Source organism: Acinonyx jubatus, chromosome A2 (assembly GCF_027475565.1).
Source record: "Acinonyx jubatus isolate Ajub_Pintada_27869175 chromosome A2, VMU_Ajub_asm_v1.0, whole genome shotgun sequence".
Classification (NCBI taxonomy): Eukaryota; Metazoa; Chordata; class Mammalia; order Carnivora; family Felidae; genus Acinonyx; species Acinonyx jubatus.
Genome location: NC_069383.1, coordinates 49025661 through 49047886, shown reverse-complemented (window position 1 = coordinate 49047886; position 22226 = coordinate 49025661). Strand labels below are relative to the sequence as shown.

General features: G+C 34.8%; 1 protein-coding gene across 2 annotated transcripts in view; it reads left to right on the top strand.

The window, feature by feature from the left end:
- TAX1BP1 (Tax1 binding protein 1) overlaps positions 1-22226 on the top strand; it is an 87421-nt gene that overhangs the window by 27463 nt on the left and 37732 nt on the right. For both annotated transcript variants that reach the window (XM_027075171.2, XM_027075170.2), the window contains exons 5-9: positions 2890-3048; positions 12814-12962; positions 13056-13146; positions 17190-17375; positions 21597-21821. In XM_027075171.2, coding sequence (XP_026930972.1) covers positions 2890-3048; positions 12814-12962; positions 13056-13146; positions 17190-17375; positions 21597-21821 — 810 coding nt within the window. The remainder of the gene's footprint in view (positions 1-2889; positions 3049-12813; positions 12963-13055; positions 13147-17189; positions 17376-21596; positions 21822-22226) is intronic.

Genomic DNA, 22226 nt, shown 5'->3' with positions numbered 1-22226 from the left:
ATTTTTCAGTATCTTTAAAATCTAAGAAACTAGAATGTTACATTTGAATTTCTGAAAAACGGCTTATTTAGTTGGTTCGCTATGTATTTTTGGTTAATTTACATTTATGTTTAATCCGGCAGGTCATTGCTTTTTCTTTATAGTCAGGTGGATTTTTAAAGTTTATTTATTTATTTTGAGAGAGAGAGAAAGACCACATGAGGGAGGGGGAAGAAAGAGAATCTGAAGCAGGCTCCGAACTGTCAGCGCAGAGTCTGACATGGGGCTCGAACCCACAAATTGTGAGATCATGAGCTGAACTGAAACCAAGAGTCAGACGCTTAACCAACTGAGCCACCCGAGTGCCCCAGATGGATATTTTTTATATGTAAATATTTTATGCCTTTGATTTTATTGATTTTATATCCTTATCTTCAAAAATTGAGGCTAGAGAAAAAACACAACAGGTCATAGATACAATACTTTCATTAGGTAGTCAAATTGAAGGAACCATTTTTTATTGTGAATTCTTCATATCTTCCCTTTCCCTTCCAGAAATTCCTTTCTTATCTTAAATAAAGAAATGTAACTTTTATAGGGTGACTGAAACATTTTGTGGTGACAGCCGCCTGATGATCAAGGTTTTTAGCCTGGTATTTGAATGCTAGTCAAAGATGCTGAAACAAGCCCAGCTCTTAAAAAGAATGCAGTTAGTGTTTATATTGCAGCTTTTTGAATACTTGTTAGACCACCCTGATTTCAGGACGTCCAGCAGAAAAACAGACATTCAGGCATCAGTGTCTCTCTTATGTTCCTTCTCTAAGTTAATTGGGATGTCGCACAATTTATTCCACTTCTTCCTACTCATAAGGGGTACTTGATAAAGAAAATTGAAATTTCTGTCTCTTAAATGCTGAGATAAAATATTTGTATATCTGACCCAATTTTTTTGATAAATATTTTGAATTTCCACATTCATCAAATCTTTAATGGTTTTATCTAAAACTACACAAAAATAGTACAAATATATGAGATATTATTTGTGGCACTGTTGACATTGAAGGGTTATGTCTTGTGTTAATTTAACAGGTGAACCTTGATTGAATTTTCGATTTTTTAAAAAATAGGTCATAGTTATCTACCATTATTCCCAAAATATCTATCTATTGGATGTTATAAAATTATTAATTTTCTTATTTATGATAGTGGTAGTTGTTGAAAAGGAGACTGTCTTTAGGAGATGCTTGCTCTGAGTAGTTAGGGGTGAAATGTCTGCAATTTCAAATTGTTGTAACAAAAAACAAAAACATAAGCAAGTGATAAAGGGAGATGGAGTTAAACATGGTGAATATTAATAATCAGTGAATTTAGGTGATGGGTGTCAGTTATAAAATTTTCACTATTTTGTGTGCTTGGAAGATTTCAGATACAAAATTGGAGGCAGGAATTAGACTTGTATACATTTTTATCTAATTTGAATTCCTTTTTAAAATTTCTATTTAACATTCAGTAAACTCTTCAAAAAGTATATGCCAGTTAAGTGTATCACTGGGAAAATTGGTTCTTTCATAATGTTTCTGTTGCACCATGTCAAGATATGTTTTCACTTTTAAGCTGCCAGAAAATTTAGAGCCAAAAATTGGTTTTCAGAATATAAGGTATAAAGGAAGTTTAGTGAATAAATAAACTTTTCTTTTTTGAGGGCATTTGATTGCTGTTATTTTCATTTGGTCTGATGGAAGAGGTAGAAGGGTCATTCTAAAAATTTGCTGTTCTTCCAACTTTCATAAGACCCATTTTAGAGTTTAATCAGTTTGATTCCATGGCCCTGGAGAAACAATTTAGTGTACCAGGAGAAAACTTTATTTTAGCTAAATGTATGATGCCTCCTTTGCAAAATTTTCCCTCTGAGTCTTCATTATTCCCATTTGAATCAAAGACTGTTTGTTGTAAGAGAAAAGTTAACTATTTTATTTACTACTATTTTACGTCCTTTAATTAGTAATTTTAGAATATTGGAGGTTTTGCTGAATTGAGTTACTGTTAGTGTGCCCCCCAAAATCAATTATGTAATTTATTGTTACAATCTGCATTTTTGTCCTAAAATTTGCAGTTTTTTAAAGTTTGTTTTAATTTAGCTAAATAGAGCAGCTGTTATTCCTTAGTACCAAAAGTTTTAAGAGTAATGCCATAGGTGATGAGTCTTCTATAACACACAAGGGAGTTCTTAGTACATTCAAAGATCTCTCCTAGCTTTACATTTAAGAAGAGTTATGAAACAGATATGTGATTTCACTCATGTAGAATTTGAGAAACTCACCAGATGAACATAGAGGAAGGGAAGGAAAAATAAGATAAAAACAGAGGGAGGTAAACCATAAAGAGACACTTAAATACGGAGAACAAACTGAGGGTTGCTGGTTAGGGGGGTGGGTGGGTTAAATGGGTGATGGGCATTAAGGAGGGCACCTTTTGGGGGATGAGCACTGTGTGTCATATATAAGAGATGAATCACTGGGTTCTACTAAAGCTAAGACCGTACTGTGTGTTAACTAACTTGAATTTAAATAAAAAAAAAAGTGGTATACATTTTCTTCTTGATAAATAAGAAAAACCCAGAATTAAGTCACTTAGAAAACTTAACATGCCCTATTTTTGGTACTAATTTGAAAATTGATTAGCAGGCAACTTCATAATAAAGTTTATTGATTTTATACCTTTTAATGTTTCCTTTTTTGCCCAAAGAAGGTTTAAATTTGATTTATGAGTTTTTATTTACATGTATGATTCATGAAGTAAATCGTATGTAAAAGTTCTTTTTGTGCATTTCTTTACTATTTTTTTGAGATGGAAAACAACTAATCACATTTTAGGATTATAAAAAATCAATGTGAGTTTTTTGTTTTATAGTTGAAAATAGAGAAAACCATGAAAGAAAAAGAAGAACTATTAAAGTTAATTGCTGTCCTGGAAAAAGATACAACACAACTTCGAGAACAAGTTGGAAGAATGGAAAGAGAGCTTAACCATGAGAAAGAGAGATGTGACCAGCTGCAAGCAGAGCATAAGGTTAGTTGTGTTTTATGTCACTGTTTGGAGTTGATAGTATATTGCTTGAAACTCCACTTTTTCAAGAACTTAAACCAGTTAAAGTGAATAAAAACTACCTGTTTAAAAAAAAAAAACAGCATTTAGATACATACTTAGAGGAGAATAGGTCTGTTCCTGTCAGTTTTCTTCCATAGCTTCTTTTATGTTATAAATGTTTAAAATACTTTTAGCTTTTTTTGGTACCAGACTTGATGAGGTGGTTCCTGACAACTGTTTTTTTGTTTTTTTGTTTTGTAAATTTATTCATTTATTATTTCTGAGAGAGCACACAAGCAGGGAAGGGACAGAGAGAGAGAAGGAGACACAGAATCTGAAGCAGGCTCCGGGATTTGAGCTGTCAGCACAGAGTGCCCATGTGGGGCTCAAACTCATGAACTTGAGATCCTGACCTGAGCTGCAGTTGGTTACCGACTGAGCGACCCAGGCACCCCACTGTGTTTTTTGTTTTGTTTTTTAATGTTTGTTTATTTTGACAGAGAAAGAGAGCATGTGAGTAGGGAGAGGGGGAGAGAGAATCCCCAGGCTCAGTGTAGAGCTTGACGTGGGGTTCAGTCCCACCTGCACGAGGTTGCAACCTGAACTGAGATCAAGAGTTGGATGCTTAACCAACTGAGCCACCCAGGTGCCCCAACTGACAACTGTTTCTATATGATTTATATCTAATTGTAAAATAATTGATCAGTATTTGGGGGGGGGGGCGGTTGGAAATACAATTAGGAGTGATAAATGCTGATTAAGGGGAGAATAGAACAAAATAGTTAAAGTTACTTTTCCAAAAAGTGGAATTCAGTGAAATGTAGTATTAGGCAAAACTTTGAAATCTTTGATGTGAGCAATGCTATAAATTATCCTAAAAAAAAAAACCCCACATAATTAAAATTGGCACAATTTCTTGAGGTAAGAAAAAGAAGTATAAGTATAAAACAGTGTAGTTTCATTAGAGATGCAAATGGATTTAATTTAGGGTGGCTCAGTTGTGCTCAGCTGAGCATCTGACTCTTGATTTCAGCTCAGGTCACGATCTCAAGGTTCGTGAGTTTGAGCCTCACATCGGGCTCTGTGCTGACAGTGTGGATCCTGCTTGGAATTCTCTCTCTCCCCTCTCTGCTCACTCTTTGTCTTTCTGTCTCTCAAAATAAACATTAAAAAAAAATGATATAACTTAATAGTTGAAAATAAAAAGCAATCACCTGGTCATTGACCTGTTATTTTCATAAGAAAAGTAATTGGTTAGTTTTTCAAACACAGACTGCGATGATACATATCACAGTCTCACAACTAGTTGGATATTCTTATGTCTTTTGACATGATTGACCCTAAAGATGGGATGTGTTCCATTCTCTTGTCCAACAAGGCCTAGAGCAGTTAATTATTACTTGAACCAACAGTACAATGATTTTCAATAATTTTTATACTCCAATAGAGTAGTTGTAAATTGCACACCTGAACAGAGATGATACAGAAATAGGGCTTAAATTCTGAAAAACTTTCTTTTGACTTGTAGTTGTTCGAAGAGTATTCTTTTGAGTTAGAGGGTGACCTATCAAACAACGTGTACAATTCTAACTCTTCCTTTAGATATCTGTAATGTCTCTGTTATTACCATTTGCCTTTTTTGTTTAAAATAAGCAGTTATTCCCCCAGTTTTACTATTAGTATCTTGCAGTAAAGGCAGGTATACTGAATTAAAATATGATAAGATACCAAATGTGCCTACCTTGATTGTTAGGACATTTCAGCTAAATTATGTATCCAGTTATTTTAACTCCCTGGCTGTTTTGTATAGTTCTTATTCTTTTCTCTCTATTCTTTACATGTTTATTTCGTTTGTGCCTGGGTTTGTCGGTTTTCCAAAGTGGAATGCCAATCTTTTTTTCTTTCACTCAATTACAACAAATTAGAGGGGTGGAAGTGAGATGGAAGATGATATTCATGAAAATGGCCCATCACAGCATGTACTTGGCCCATAAGATCAAAAATGCCCTGAAATGTGGCCTTTGAGGTTTCAAATCTGATCAACTTGAAATCCGAGGGAAGAATGGATGATTGGAAGAATAGGAATGGTGGAATGGTAGGCTTTCAATTGTGTGAGATTACTCATGTGCATCAGGTTGTGCCTCTGGTTCAGTCGAGTATTAGCTTAGAGTTAATGCTGTCCACATGATGAGGGTTAAGCGCTACAGATAAGACTATTAGAGCTTATTCTGACATACTTAGATTGAGAAAGTGGTAGATTGAGGGCAGGGGATTAATGAAGCAAAATAAAATTTGTAGGAGATTGTGGCTCTTGTATCCAGAAGAGGTCTTCAGAAGTTTTTATGGCAACTCATAAGTCTTGATGACAGACACTAATCTTGGAGGGGACTTCTTACCTGCTACTATTCTTGTGTTGGTATTGTACTCTGGGAAGATGAAACAGGTAGAAGTGATATTTTTTTTTAATTGTATTCTATACTATGAAAATGGTAATTAAAAAAAGGACCTAGAACGGTGTTTGTTACATAATAGATTCTCACTACATGTAGCTATTATTTTACTAGTTTTCATAATGATGATCTAGAGAAAGAACCAAAATGTGAATAAAATCTAAATATGAAATTCATGCCATTTTCCTCAGATTCTAGAAATGATACTTATATAATGTTGAAAAAAATTTCTTAGTCATATGTTGGCAATTGCCTGTTTATTTCTGGGGATGAAATAACGGGCTTGCAGGGAAAAATAGTTCCTTTTCTTTTCTAATCACGGGGCTTTTTAATGAATTTTTTTTTTTTCCACCTCCGGAATCAGTCTTCCTCTAATCAGGCAGGCCTGCTGGGCAGCTAGGTGTCGCTTGCCTTAGTTGGGTGGCTTATAAAATCCATGACATTTCTTGGCACTTGTTTTAAATCTCTTTTGTGGTGTGAATTCTAAAAAACAATCTTGATGCTTGTTAAGAATTGTCTTCCAAATGTTTTCTCTTTGAGGTCCTGGGTGTATGTACTGCTGAATATCTGAAGGGCTATTATGATGTATCATCTACAATTTCACTTAAAATTTTAGAATGGACAGTATGGAACAGAATGATCTGTAGCACCCTTCAGTTTCTTCATGATAGAAGAAATTGTGTTTTCATTGTTTTATAAAATTAGCTTGTTAGCCATTCAATACCTGACAAATACTGAGTTAAATGTTTATAAAATAAAAACTTTCATCTTTTACAAATATTGACTTTTTTCATTGTAAAATGCCAATAGAAACACTCCTATTTTGTAAATTAAAAGAATTGGATGTGTTAAGGTTATCAAAAACAGATTGGCTTAAATGTTATGTTTAATTATGTTTTAGATTATTTTGTGTAATTGGCTGCTTAAAGGAATAAATTAGGATTACAAAGTAGGTTAAGACTGAAACCAACTAACATCTATAAATAATTATAAAATACATATTATATTTCACCTGTATTTTAATGTGATCTGTATATGTTCTGTCATTCATGGGTACCCTAGATTTAAAAAGTAATTATTTTCATAATTAAGGATAATTTTTACATTCATTTCTAATTCACCTCTAAGTGTAGATTTTTCTCACCTATAATAGGCTGATTAATAAAAATAAGTCATTATACTTAATGCAAGCCAGGTGCAGTTCCTAGTGTTTACTTATGTTAACTCATTTAATTCTATAAGGTGGGCATTGTTACGTAGGAATTTTACAAAGATAGCACAGAGGTGTTACTTAACCTGCCTAAGATTGAACAGTTTGTAAAGTGGTAGAGGCAGGCTATGTGTCTCCTAGTACTCTTAATGACGCTCTATAGTTTTGCCTGAAAGGACTAAAGATTTGAGCTTATCTAATTGATCTTTTTTTAAAAACAGCTTTATTGAAATGTGATTTATAACTGGCATACCATAAAGTCCAACACTTTACAATAGACAGTTCAGTGGTTTTTATTACATGTATAGAATTATGCAGTCATTTCCATAACTTAATTTTAGCACACTTTCATCACCCCAGAAGAAACCTGTTACCTGTTGGTGGTCATTCTCTATTTCCTTTCCCCTCAGTCCCAGGCAACCACTAAACTAAATTTCTTTCTCTGTGGATTTGTGTATTTTGGGCATTGCATACAAATGGAATCATGTGTGGCCTTTTGTGACTGGTTTCTTTCACTTAGCATAATGTTTTCAAGGCCCATCCATAGTATGATAATTATCAGTACTTTATTTCATTTTATTGTCAAGTAATATTCCATTGTATTGATTAGTCTTTTTTTACCCTAACCTTACATTTTTTAGACTTACATAAAAATGAGCAGTTTCGGGACGCCTGGGTGGCTCAAGTTAGTTAAGCAGCCGGCTTTGGCTGAGGTCATGATCTGGTGGTTCACAAGTTCAAGCCCTGTGTCAGGCTCTGTGCTGAAAGCTCAGAGCCTGGAGTCTGCCTCAGAGTCTCTCTTTCTTTCTTGGCCCCTCCCCTGCTTACGCATGTATGTGCTCTTTCTCTCACAAATAAATGAAAAAACATTTTAAAAAATTAAAAAAATGAATAGTTTGTAGGTATATTCATTATGTATTTGAAAATTAGAAGATTAAAAACTGAGGCTCAGGAAACCAAATGATAATAACGAGTCTTGTTTTTCAAATAGGACTAAAACAAACTATGGCTTTAAGTTTTGTAGTTTTCTTTTGGAGCCTAAACTATGAATTGAGTTTTTTTAATAAGATACATTTTTTTTTTTTAATGTTTATTTTTGAAAGAGAGAGAGGAAGACACAGAATCTGAAGCAGGCTCTAGGCCCTGAGCTGTCAGCACAGAGCCATGCGTGTCTCGAACCCATGAACTGTGAGATCATGACCTGAGTTGAAGTCGAACACTTAATTGACTGAGTCACCCAGGCACCCCACCATAAAATATATTAACTTGAATACTGATAATATAAGATGTACTTCAGTGTATTTTTTGGTATGATTTTTAAAATAATTGTGGATAGTAACCCCTTACCACATGGTTGATTTGCAAATATTTTCTCCCATTTTGGAAGTCACTTCTTATTTATTTGTTTTTTAATGTTTATTTATTTTTGAGACAGCATGAATGGGGGAGGGTCAGAGAGAGAGGGAGACACAGAATCTGAAACAGGCTCCAGGCTCTGAGCTGTCAGCACAGAGCCCGACGCGGGGCTCGAACTCGCAGACCGCGAGATCACGACCTGAGCCGGAGTTGGACGCTCAACCGACTGAGCCACCCAGGCGCCCTGGGAGTCGCTTTCATTTTGATAATTTGATTTGTTGTGCAGAAGCCTTTTAGTTTGCTGTAGTCCACTTCTTTATTTTTCACTTTTGGTGTCAAATTCAGAAAATTCTAAGACCAGTGTTAAGGAGCTTCTTTCTCGGAGTTTCATGGTTTCAGGTCTTAAGTCTTTGAGTTGATTTGTTGTATGTGGTGTAAGGTAGTAGTTCAGTTTCATTCTTTGGCATGTAGCTGTCCACTTTTCCCAACACCATTTAGAGAAGAGATTGTTTTTTCCCCGTTGTATATTCTTGGCTCCTTTTCCGTGAATTAATTGACCATATATGCATTGGTGTATTTTTTTTTTCTGTTCTGTTGATCTGTGTGTAAATATGTTACATATCCATGTGTAATAAGCATTATAATGGAATACACAGAAATCAGCTTCATTAAAAGACAGTGTAAGTAAAATTATACTGTCCTATTTTTTTCATATTCCCTTATTAATAAATACACATGAAATCTAATTTAAAAATTATTTGTCTGTGGATGGGGTGCCCGGTTGGCTCAGTCAGTTGAGTGTCTGACTTTGGCTTAGGTTATGATCTTGTGTTTGTGGGTTTAAGCCCCGCATTGGGCTCTGTGCTGACAGCTCGGAGCCTGGGGCCTGCTTCAGATTCTGTGTGCCCCTCTCTCTCTGCCGCTCCCCTGCTCATGCTCTGTCCCTCTTTGTCTCTCAAAAAATAAAATAAAATGTTAAAAAAATTAAAAATTACTTGTCTGTGGAATGTATATGTGTTCAGGAAATAACTTAAACAATAAATTTATTTGTAGGCTAACTTCCCTTTTAGCTCTAACCAAAAAATTTAATCCTTTGAATCTGGTATTATAAAGGTAGAATATAAGTGTATTTGCTCTTAGCAGATTTTCGACAGAAGTAGTCTTCTTGGAAAAGAAGAATAGTTATTCTTGATGCAGATTTTTTTAAGTGAATTTGTTGTTGCTCCTCAAATAAAGTATAAGTTTTTCTCAAGATAAATTTGTTACCGAAGACATTATATGAATTTTTAAGTTTTAAAGATATTTTAATTCAGAGATCTAAAATAAACTGAAGGGCGCCTAGGTGGCTCAGTCGGTTGGGCATTGACTCTTGATTTTGGCTCAGGTCGTGATCCCAGGGTCATGGGATTGAGCCCTCTGTTGGGCTCTGAGCTCAGCATGGAGCCTGCTTAAGATTCTCTCTCTCCTCTGCCCTTCTCCCCTGCTAGCACGCTCTCTAAAACAAAAATAAAAAATAAACTGAAATAAACATGCTAAAATAACTTATTTCAGATTAGTTTACAAAAACAAATAACCCAACTGTAACCTGAACAGGTTGTATTTATGGGGGCAGTGTTAATGAAAGAGGAATTGCCTAATTATTATTTATTTTGTTTTTTTATCCTGTCATTTTAATGCCGTGAAGATGTTATTGAACATTGTTAATTATATCTTTGGTATGTTTCTAGAAACCAGAGAAGATGCCCTTATATTCTATGTAGATAACTGTATATAGCTCAGTGTTTTAGTTGATTTCAGGAAGCAGAGTGTTTGAGAAAAGCCAGATTAAGTCAGATGAGTAAGGTTCATTTTAAAATCTAACAATTTCCAAAAAAAACATAATCCTTTAAAATGTTTATTTTTGAGAGAGAGAGCATAAGTGGGGGAAGGGCGAGAGAGAGAAAGAGAAAAGAGAATCCAAAGCAGGCTGCCTGCTGTCCTTGCAGAGCCTGATGTGGGGCTCAAACTCATGAACCTTGAGATCAACACCTGAGCTGAAGTCAGATGCTTAACCAATTGAGCCACCCAAGGGCCTCAATAACATAATCCATTTGCCAATAATTTGCTGTTTAGAGCATTCAGGTACTAATTTACTAAATTTTACCACTGTATACATTTGAATCCAGAATACTTTTTCAAAATAGTTGTCCATGATAATATTTATTTATTTTGAGGGGGGAAGAGAGGCAGAGAGGGAGCGAGAATCCCAAGCAGGCCCCAAGCTCAGTCTGGAGCCCTATGTTGGACTCGATCCCATGATGGTGAGATCATGACCCGAGCCAAAATTAAGAGTCGGTTGCTCAACCCACGGAGCTACGCAGGCACCCCAGTTGTCCTAATATTATATCTGTTTTTTTTCAGATTGTATTAATTTGAAATCAGAATTTGGTGTTTTTTTAAACATGAGAATAAGTATGTTCTGTTACTTCAGATTTTTTTAGTGTGTGCTTAGCCACCCAAGTGGCTGGCTTACTTATTTATTTTTATCTGGTTCATATTTGAGAGTTGACTTGAAGGAATTGCTAATAGTGGCTCGTGGTAGCAGGGATTCTTTAATCTCAGAGGAGGGGATGAATTCGGCTACATGAATTTGAAATGTCCAAAACCCTTAATCTCCTTTTGTCTCCATTGTTGTAATTGTTCTTATCTTGGTACACAGTGTAGCAGACTTAATCTGTTTAAGTTTTACTTTAATATTAGAATTATGTTTTGGGGCATGATTCGCAAATATTGACTGAATATTTATCTTAAATTTCAAGTGCTTTTCAAAGATTGTGTTCTAAATTCTTTTTTAAAAAGTTGGTTTTTGAAAGAAAGCAGGAGTTTTAGTTTGTGTGTACTACTACAGACTTTAATGTCCTTTTCATGCTAAGAAGGACCTAGCCATATTGAGATGCTATATGCTTCACTCAGACATGGGAACTAGAGGCCTGAAAAAGAATCTCAAGCATTTTCATGCCTTTAGAAAATCGGTATGGATGCTGAGAAGCTATTAGGTGCTTTAATGGGTACTGGAGAAAGATGTTAAGACTCTTCAAGTTACATTAGAATTAATTTGTGACTCACTGTAGAGTTAACTTGGCTCATAGGTAAAGCAGTTAATATTTTGCATTTAGTTGCTTATGAATCTTCTGATTCTTGGCCCATACATTTTTTAGAATGCTGTTTACCTGATATAGAACTTCATTAGTTACAGATTCAGAAACTAGTTTTTGCTTCTAGGCAATCTAATCTTTGTTTTAGGAAGAAATACCTAGATTAAATCTGTAAGCTATTTACTGTGCAAAAAGAGCATTTGGTAAAACCAGCAATACAAAATTAAAAAAAAGAAAACAAAACACAGCCATTAGAAACCTCTCTGGCTATCTTTATAAATGAGCAAGACAAATAAATGAAAAATGTGTCAGATTTTGCAAGAATCCTTGGATATTGACAGCAGTTTACAGCAGAGGGAATAAATATTATTTGCTTTCTGTGGTCATTGGAATCAGACAAGCATTTAGTTTTTTTGTATGACAGTCTTTAGTTAATGTTGCAGATTCAGTAAACAAACATTTGCTTTGAGCAAAAATAAAACCAAGAGAGTGTATCTGACCAATATTGTGATGAGCTTTTTAATGAAGATGCAACATAGCAATTTTCATATTCTTAAGTGATCTCTACACCCAGTATGGGGCTGGAGCAATTTTTATATTTTAGTGATATATTTAAAGTGGTATTTCCCTTATAAGTAAAAAATTTGGCTGACTTTATGAAAAAGTTGTTTGTAAATACTGTATAACATTTGTTACATTTAAATTGTAAGACTGGTGCTTTCCTTTAGCTTCTGCTGTTGCCTAGATGGGTGGTACTTTTATATGTGGAAAGTTTTAAAAGTATTTTTTAACAAAACCAGTTTGTTTTAATTTATCAGTTCTTTGAGGTATAGTTTTCCGTAACAGTACTTTCATATGCACTGATACATTTGATTCTCATGATTTTATAAAGTGAGGGAGAAGAGGCTTTATTATCTTCATTTTACAGACATAAGTTGGGCTTAGCGAGGAGCTTGACCAAGTTCTTATAAGTTAAATGTCTTGATGTGTTAAAATTTTTTTAAACTTTTAAATTATTTGTCCAAAGTGGAATATTCTATTTTAAATAGAAGTAATTTTTTTTTTTTTTAACTGCATTTACTACTTTTGTATTTCAGTTTCTTTGAGTATTCAGGCCTCTGAGCCACTGTGGCAGGATCATTAGGAACCTTGCTTTAGACTTGTATCTTAACTTAGTGCTTTGGTATAATTATCAGTGGCACTTAGCGATCTGTGCTGTAATAAGTTGTTAACCTTGGTAGTATCATTTGAAACCTGATTTGTCACTGGAGTAGCATTGAAAAACAGGATGTCAAAAATGAAAGTGACCAGTTTAAAATGTTTTCTCTCATATTTTGTTGCCTGCCCTCTGGTGGAGAAGTTTGTGAAATCAACAATTGGTGGTTGAGAAGTCTGGAAAGGAAATTAATAATTGTTTCATTTGGTATATATAAAGTTGAATGTATATTTCAGTTTCAGGTTTAGTTTTTAATCTAGTTTATAAATTTTAGAGGGGACAAATGTGGGATTAACAATTTAAGAATACATAGATTTCTTAAAGATTTGCAAATTTGTCATAGAAATTACGTTTCCCAAAATACTCCTTGTTGTTTCTAAGGGTCTTGTTGAAGTATCACAAAGTTTAAGAACGGAAAATGAAGAGTTTAAGAAGAGATACAATGATGCTACGTCCAAAGCTCTCCAGCTTGAGGAAGATATTGTGTCAGTGACACATAAAGCGATCGAAAAAGAAACTGAATTAGACAGGTATTTCTGATGGTTTTAAAAAATAATTTTATGTTCCAAAAATGTTTTAAAGAAGGTTTTTTTGGGGTCTGTATTAATGTTACTTTAATTCAGTTTAAAGGATAAACTCAGGAAGACACAGTGTGAAAGAGAACAACTGGAATGTCAATTGAAGACCGAAAAGGATGAGAAGGAACTTTATAAGGTAGTTTATTCTTTCCATTTCTATTTGTTATCTCTTGCTGTGTAACAGGTGATCCCAAAACTTAGTGGTTAGGGATTTGGGAGCAGCTTAGCTATGTGATTCTGGCTCAGGGTCTCCTGGTCAGTTGCAGTTAGTTAGGATGTTGGTAAGGGCTGCAGTCAGCTTAAAGGCTTGATTGGAACCAGAGGATCTGTCAGGGTGGCTCATGCAAATGACTTTTGGCAGGATGTCCTTCAATTTCTTGTTGTGTGGCCTCCTCAGTGGCTGCTTTGAATGTTTTCACAACATGGCAGTCCGTTTCCCTTGGAGTGAGCTATCCAAGAGAGAGCAAGGAGGAGGTCCCAGTGCACTTTGTGACCTAGCCAGCGAAGTTGTATGCTGGTGCTTCTACTTTGTCTTATTCATTAAAGACAAGTCACTTGGTACAGTCAACACTTAAGGAGAAGGGAATTGAGTTCCACTTCTTGCAGAGAGGAAGTATCAAAGGATTTGGGGACCTTTTAAGACTACCCCATGGTGTATAGTCCCTAAAAGTTTTCAGGGAATTTGCTGGTATTTTAGTTGCTTAGCAGGTAATACATGATAAGTCAAAGAGATTTAATACTATAACAAGATACTTATTTATTAGAATTTATAAAACCTAATTGTTTCCCCCTTTAAGAACATACAAATCTTAGAACATTAATTTATTTCTGTGATGATCATTATGTTTCAGAGTTTGACTTTTAGAATAATCTTCAGAGAATGTCATTTTAAAAAATAATCTTTCTGGGGTGCCTGAGTGGCTCAGTTAAGTGTCCGACTTCCACTCAGTCATGATCGTGTGGTCTGTGAGTTTGAGCCCCACATCAGGCTCTGTGATGACAGCTTGGAGCCTGAAACCTGTTTTGGATTCTGTGTCTCCCTCTGTCTGCCCCTCCCCCGCTCATGATCTGTCAGTCTCCATCTCAAAAATAAATAAACGTTAAAAAATAATTTAAGAAATCTGACAGATCATTACCTTTTGAAATTGTTCTTCATTTTTAAATGATTCTGAAATAGAACGGTTAGCCTAAATATCAATAATGTGGATATAAATTGAGACATGTTTATCTTAAGTGTTCTTATCTTAGCAGTTTTTTTTTTTTAATGTTTGTTTATTTTTGAGAGAGAGACAGAATGCGACTGGGTTATGGGGTAGAGAGAGAGGGAGACACAGAAGAACAAGCAGACTCCAGGCTCTGAGCTGTCAGCCCAGAGCCCGACGGAGGGCTCGAACTCACGAGCCTCGAGATCATGACCTTAGCTGAAGTCAGACGCTCAACCAACTGAGCCACCCAGGTGCTCAGCAGTTCTTGAAGGCAGTTCCAGATGAGGAATTTCAAGAACTTTTTGAGTTTAGTCAGTATTATTTGGAGAGATTCAGTCTCTTGATTAGATTAGAAAAGGGCTCGCTTATGTATTGTGGTATATATTTGATTAGAGAAAAACCTACACCTGTGCGTATATATATTTAGTATTTGAGACCTACAATTTGCACGTAGAAACTGGAATATGATTTGTATTGCCAGTGGTTTTTTCCTTTTTATTTGTGGTGGTGGTGGTGGTTTGTTGTTGGGTTTTTTTTTGTTTGTTTCGTTTTGTTTTTTTTTTTTTTTAGGAAGATAAAAATTAAAAAAAATATTGAATCCACCATGCAACTTAGAGCAGAGAGCATGGATGGGGACGTTTTACATGCCATGGATTATACTCATTTTATTTCTTGAATAGCTTCTCCCCAGAGCATGTGTGTGTGCATGTGTGTCACTCTCAAAACAGGAAGAAAAATAGTGATGATTCACTTGTAGGTGGTTTTATGATTTGACCCTTTATAAGAATATATATCTCAAAGTAATGTTTGATTTTTGAACAAGATTTTGTGAAAAAGGGAAATAATAGATACCTAGAGAAATTGATGTAGTTGGGTTACTGTTGACATAGTGTTTTTGCAAACACTCTCCAAAAATGCAGCTTAAACTTTTAAAGTTATAAAGCATTTTTTAACAAAGTGAAAATCTGGCATCTCATAATTTTTTACTCAATGTTACTGTGAATTTCACTGAGAGGATTTCAGGTTTTTTGCCAGGAAAAGACCTGAGCATTATTTCTCTGTGAATAAAGTGCTTTCCGTGTCGTTTTCTTGGTAGCACAGTGGGAGATAATAAGAGAAACACAATGTCTATGTCTTCGGTCACTTCAATTCAGTAATAAAATGAATTCTGAAGGCAGACTAGTTAGTATTGGGAAGGGTTTGGGAAGATCCTAAGTAAACCAGTGATGGTGGAGAGGTGTAGTGAATGATAATAACAAGGACAAGTTATTGGAAAGAGAAAAGACCTATCCTTAAAATGGTCATTTTTCACACTGCCTTTCTTTTCTTTCTGTTATTAGAATAGGACTTGTGTTTGTAGAGGATTGGTAAGCACATTTTAGGGCAAATCCAAAATTTATTTTTCCTTTACAGCTCTAAATTGTTTCTCCCTTAGGTCTTGTGCTTTTTTTTCCACTTTCTGTGTCTGTTTTACACCTGAATGACAAGTCCTTTGCTAAAAGACTTCGTATCTGGAAGGAAGAGAAAGAATGAGGTGTCTTGGGGATTTATTCTTTTATAGTGTGATAATATCTCCAGTTTTCTGTAAGCATTATCAGTAGGGATCAAAGTGACATTGAACTCTTCATTTGAATACACTCTGCCCCAACCTCCCAGCATTCCAAACAGTATTTCATTTGTGTGTTTCCCCAAAACTGGAAGTAAAACTCTTCCTTAGAGACTTTTGTAGTTTTTCTTTTTTATGGAAAGGAGTCTCCATTTAGTGTGATAAGACATCGTGTTCTACTTTTAACCTCAGAAACATGCTTTCCTTTCCATATTGTTTATAAAAATAACCAGAGAGATTACTTTTGTCTCTCTCCTCAGCCCCCCATTAGATCATATGACCCATCCCTGTCCTATCAGAATTTAGAGGAATTGATAAAACACTTGAGCTGGTAATTACGAAAATTAGATAGTGTTTCTAAAGTGATGCTGCAAAGGTCTTGGCTGGTGACACCTTCAGAGAATCTGGAATTCTTTGCTATTTTTATTATTATTTTTTTAACGTTTATTTGAGAGAGAGCAGTGGGGAGGGGCAGAGAGAGACAGAACATCCCAAGCAGGCTCTGTGCTGTCAGCACAGAATCCAATGTGGAGCTTGGTCCCATGAACTGTGAGCGAGATCGTGACCTGAGCCAAAACCAAGAGTTGGACACTCAACTGACTGAGCCACCCAGAGACTCCTGGAGTTTTTTTCCATCCTTGTGAGCAGGAATTAGTGTTTCATTAGTCACACATTTAGAGTCAAGTGTGAAAAGTATGTCAATTCATTTCTCTCTGGTATTCTTAACCAAAGCAAGATACTCTTTATAGTGAACACAAGATATCTATACTCTTTATAATTCCAGTTATGGAATTTGACTTGTGCATCTGTTAATGGGCAAACTGCTGCCAAAGTTCCTGGGAAAATTAATATAGTTGAGTTAATGAATCAAATGTATTTTTAGGCACACAGGAAGTAAATGACAGTACTTCTCACCAGCCAGAAATTGAATTGCTTAAGATGTTGTTCTTGAATGTACCCCTTTAGTTTTCCAGAATCTCGCCATACCTTTGTATCTGACTATATAACAATAATTTGTACCCCCAACAGCAACCAAATTGATTTGCATTTTTAAAGAGAACTTAAAAATCTTTAAAAAAAAAAAAAAAAGCATTAATCGAAGGAGAAAACTTCAGAGATGAGGTAATATTGTTAGACCTTAGATATAATCTCTATGGAAAATTTACAACAACAAAAAAGCTTAGAAAGGTTATGTTCTGTTCCCACATATTAGCTAGTTATTTGGTACAACTTGGGTCTCCTGACTCCTGATCTAGTAGGTCTTCCCATCACTTGATCATAATTGGGCTAAACAGTGGTATTTTGAAATTTGAGTAATTTAGGTTATGGAGTTAGGATATTCTTGACATTTTCAAGCACTGTTAACAGGTACATTTGAAGAATACCGAAATAGAAAATACCAAGCTTGTGTCAGAGGTCCAGACTCTAAAGAATTTAGATGGGAATAAAGAAAGCATGATTACTCATTTTAAAGAAGAGATTGGCAGGCTGCAGTTCTGTTTGGCTGAAAAGGAAAATCTGCAAAGGACATTCTTGCTTACAACTTCAAGTAAGGTAAGTATTTTTGTGATACGTGTTTGAAGATTGTAAAACCTGTGTCTATTAAATGTATGCAATATTCTTTGTTTTTTATTTTTAATCTTCCCTTTTCCCAACCTTTTCTTTTGAAAAAGTTCAGTTTTACAGAGAAGTTGGAAGAACAGAACAACGAAAACATGTATCCTCAAATATTTTGCCATCTTTATCTCCCCATTTGTATGACCTTTTTTTTCCTCTGAGTCATTTGAAGTCAGTTGCAGGCATTATGATATCACACCCTAGATATTTTAGCATGTCTTCCCTATCTACAGTTGTGCTTCATTATTCTGTATAACCATAAAACCATGATCATACCTAAGAAATTTAACGTTGATAATACTCATTCATAATACAGTTTTAGTATAATCAAATTATCCCAAGTATATATTTTTTATAAAGCGTTTAAGTTTATTTAAAACTTGTAACAGAGACACAGAGAGCATGAGTAGGGGAGAGGCAGAGAGAGGAGGACAGGGAGAGGGGAGAGAGAGAATCCCAAGCAGGTTCTGCACTGTCAGCACAGAGCCTGACATAGGGCTAGAACTCAAGAAACCACGAGATCATGACCTGAGCCAAAACTGAGAGTCAGATGCTTAACTGACTGAGCCACCCAGGGGCCGCCACCACACACCCCCCCCGCCCCCCGCCACTATATATTTATATATAACCTTTACAATTTCTTGACCTGGTGGTAAAGATCCACACATTCATTTGATTATTGTTGTGTTATTGCTCTAATCTAGAATAGGGTCCCTATACACCTTTTATGATACTGATACTTTTGAAGAATTCAGGCTTGTCTGAGAAGATGGTTTGTAATCTAGATTTATTTATTGTTTCCTCAAAGCTAGGTTTAGGTCATACATTTTTGGCAAGAAAAAGCCTAAATGGATGATGTCTTGTACATTATTTTGCATCAATACCAAATGTCACATAATGTTGATGTAACATTAATCATTTGTTTAAAGTTGTGTCTGCCTGAATTCATTATATGGGTGCTTTCCCCCTCTTTGTGATTATTGAGTAATATGTAGGGTAATACTTTGAGATTATGGTAACATCCTGTAATGCCAATAGCTTTTCACCCAGTATTTTTGATCCCTTAATGATCCTCACCTGCATCAGTTATTAAATTAATTACAAAATGGTCACTTAAAAATTTTTCTTTTACACTTATTAGTAGGTATTCTTTCTTAGTTTTTTTTTTTTTTAATGTTTATTTTTGAGAGAGAGAGAGTAAGCAGAGCTGGGGAGGGGCAGAGAGAAAGGGACACGCAGAATCGGAAGCAGGCTCCAAGCCCCATGCTGTCAGCACAGAGCTCGACATGGGCCTCGAACTCAACAGACCATGAGATCATGACCTGAGCTGAAGTCGGATGCCTAACTGACAGAGCCACCCAGGCGCCCCTATTCTTTAAATCTTTTGATTGAGTCTTGTGTTTGGAGTATGTTAAATAGTTGCATCATTCAAAAGTGAAAATAATTACAAAAATATTTACTGTCTCTTCCCTAAAAAACCTTTTTTTTTTTTTTACATATACACATATGTAAAGATTTCCCATTAGTTTTTAGTTTATCCTTCTCTTTTTGCAAAAATAAGCATGTGCATACATACACACTCTTAAAAATAGGTGCCATGCTATATACATACTTTTTTTGCACCTTTTTTTGTCATTTAAAATGTGTAGTTTAATGGTTTTCAGTGTATTCACAGAGTTATACAACTAATACTGCAGTAAATTTAGGAATATTTTTATTACCCCCCAAAGAAACTGTACCCATTAGCAGTTACTCCATATTCTCATTTGCTTCTCCCCCTCCCCCCAGTCCTAATTAATCATTGATTTACTTTTTTTTTTTTTTTGGATATATAAAGAGCTTTATATTTATTTCTCATTAACCATGAGAACATGACCTGAGCCGAAGTTGGCCGCTTAACCGAATGAGCCACCCAGGCACCCCTAAAATTTACATTTTATAAAAAATTAGAATATTTATAACAGTGTTCCAAAACCTCTTAAAAATTTTTTTTTATGGAAAATCTGGACATCTTGTATGAGTACGCATATAGATCTTTCTCATTCACTATAACAGCTGTATAGTATCCCTCGTTTAATAGCTGTGTATGTAATTGTTTTTTAGTTGTGTACAGTCCTTAGCTTTTATAAGCATGCCGCTTATGCAAACATCATCCTTGTACAAATATCTAGGCACGTGTATATATATAAAAAAAAATTAGTTATTTTCAAATTGCTTTTCAAAAAAATTAATACCCCAGCATTTGTATTTACTAGTGTTTGTGATGGTAGCACAGACTTCCATCGTGTGAAGGATATATAATAGAATTTATAATAAATTCTCATATTAGATATTCTCAGTTTTAAATAATTTTTCATTATTTTAATATTGTACTGAATCCCTGTAAAGCTAAATTTAATGTCCATACCTTTTATTAATTTTCTTGGAAACTCATAAAAATAAAATTGCTAGATCAAAACCTGTGTGCTTTTTCAAGGTGTTGATGAATGTTATAAAAATCTGGTGAAAAACTTTACACCAGCTACATGTACATAAGCCTAACCGTTCATGAATTTGCTAATTTCCCTAAAGTCATCTGAATATTGGAGTATTTCTGTTTTTTAAGCTTTGTTAATTGAAAGAAATTGATGTTTGTTTTAACTTATTTATTTGATTGTTGATGAGTGGAGTATTTTTTTTTTTTTTTTGTATGCATAATGGCCATTTCGGTCTTTTAAAAAAAATTTCACGGTAGGGGTGCCTGGATGGCTTAGTTAGGTGTGTGACTTCAGCTCAGGTCATTGTCTTCATGGTCATGTGTTCGAGCTCTGCGTCGGGCCCTGTGCTCCCAGCTCAGAGCCTGGAGCCTGCTTCCCATTCTGTGTCTCCCTCTCTCTCTGCCCCTCTCCTGCTCATGCTCTGTCTCTCAAAAATAAACAATTTTTAAAAATTTCATGGTTATGCCTTTCTCCAATTTTTTGGGTTTTTTTGTGGTTAGAGTTTTTTGATTTGAAAAAATGCTGATTAGAAAATAATTTTATATTCCAAACATTTTCTTCTACTAGTTTTATTGTTGCTCTTTTGCTGATGACATTTACATAGTTAGATCTGTTAATGTTGTATCTACAAATATTTTCTTCACCTCAGTGTACATAATCCTTTATATTTCCTTCTAAGGAGCTAACAGTTTTTTAAAAATGTTTGTTTATTTTGAGAGAGAGAGAGAGAGTGTGCGCATGTGAGTGTGGTAGGGGCAGAGAGAGGGAGACAGAGGATCTGAAGTGGGCTCTGTGCTGACAGCAGAGACCCTGATGCAGGGCTCGAACTCACGAACTGTGAGATCATGACCTGAACCGAAGTTGAATGGTTAACGAACTGAACCACCCATGCGCCCCAGGAGCTAACAGTTTAAAAACCAAGAATGGATTGCACTTTTTCTCAGTTCATATTATTTGTAGTACAAAGATAAAAAATAGGAAACTAGATGTGTTGGGCTCATAATATTAAAGGAAATAATTTTACTATGGCAATTTAAACTTTTTCTCTCTCTTTTTTTTTTTTTTTCTTAACAGTAATTTTAACTTTTTAAGATACTTTTAGGTTAGGTAAGAGGGCTGATTACTTTTTTATCTTCCCATTGTCTCAACTTTGATATTTGTGTATCAAATGTTTTATTTTTAGAACTAAGTTTTCAATCTGCCCTGTGGTTTCATAACGATACGGTATATGAATATTATATCGGATATGTTTTCGGTTAGTTAATAGGAAACTTAACCAAAATTTTTGTACTTACAGAGAAGTTTTTGAAATTATTTTTATTGGTAATCATAAAAAGTGTGAGTAAGTAGTTCTAACTGTTAGAGATTTTGGGGGACAGGAACTTTCATTCAAATTTCTTTTTAACCAGGGATTTAAATATTGGGCATGTTGCTTATCAACTTAAGTGTACATGTGTTTAATGTGGTAGAGATACTGAGTGCATTGGATTGTTATCTGGGGATTCCAACACAAAGTCCTATCATAAGTTTTTTTTAATAGACTTCTGTATTTTATTTTAAGTCATGAGTAGAAAACCAGTGTTTAATTTAAAACTTTGTTGAAATATGAGTAAAACTTGTTTCTGCTGCTGTTTTTACTTTAATGGTTTCGTTGCTAACGTATTTATTTGCTTTTCTTCAGGAAGATACTTTTCTTTTAAAGGAGCAACTTCGTAAAGCAGAGGAACAGGTTCAGGCAACTCGGCAGGAAATTGTCTTTCTGGCTAAAGAACTTAGTGATGCTGTAAATGTGAGAGATAAAACAATGGCAGATCTGCATACTGCACGCTTGGAAAATGAGAAAGTAAAAAAGCAGTTAGCTGATGCAGTGGCAGAACTTAAACTAAATGCTGTGAAAAAAGACCAGGTAAAGTGGGCTAATTTTGAATTTTCATTTTGATCAAAAGCTCACTAGAACTTACAAAATAGATTGGGTTATGTCAGAATAAGGTCAGATTCCTGATCACAGAAATTTAAATTTCCATTCATTTTGTTTAGTCATTGTAACTTCTTGGGTTGAAATTAATGTAAACTTTAAGAAAAACTTAAGTAGGCAAATGCTTAATGGTTAGTAAGAACTGCTCTGTTATTAAACTTTCTGATGTCAGGTATATATTGCTTTGTTTGGAATTTTTTATTTATTAGCTTCATAAAGTGGTATTATGGTTATTTAACAGGGTAATACTTATTCCTCAGGAGGGGGATTGTTCTTCTTTAGTTTTTTAATGAACCTCAGTCCTAAGAATATAAAGCTAGATTTATTAGGAGCTAA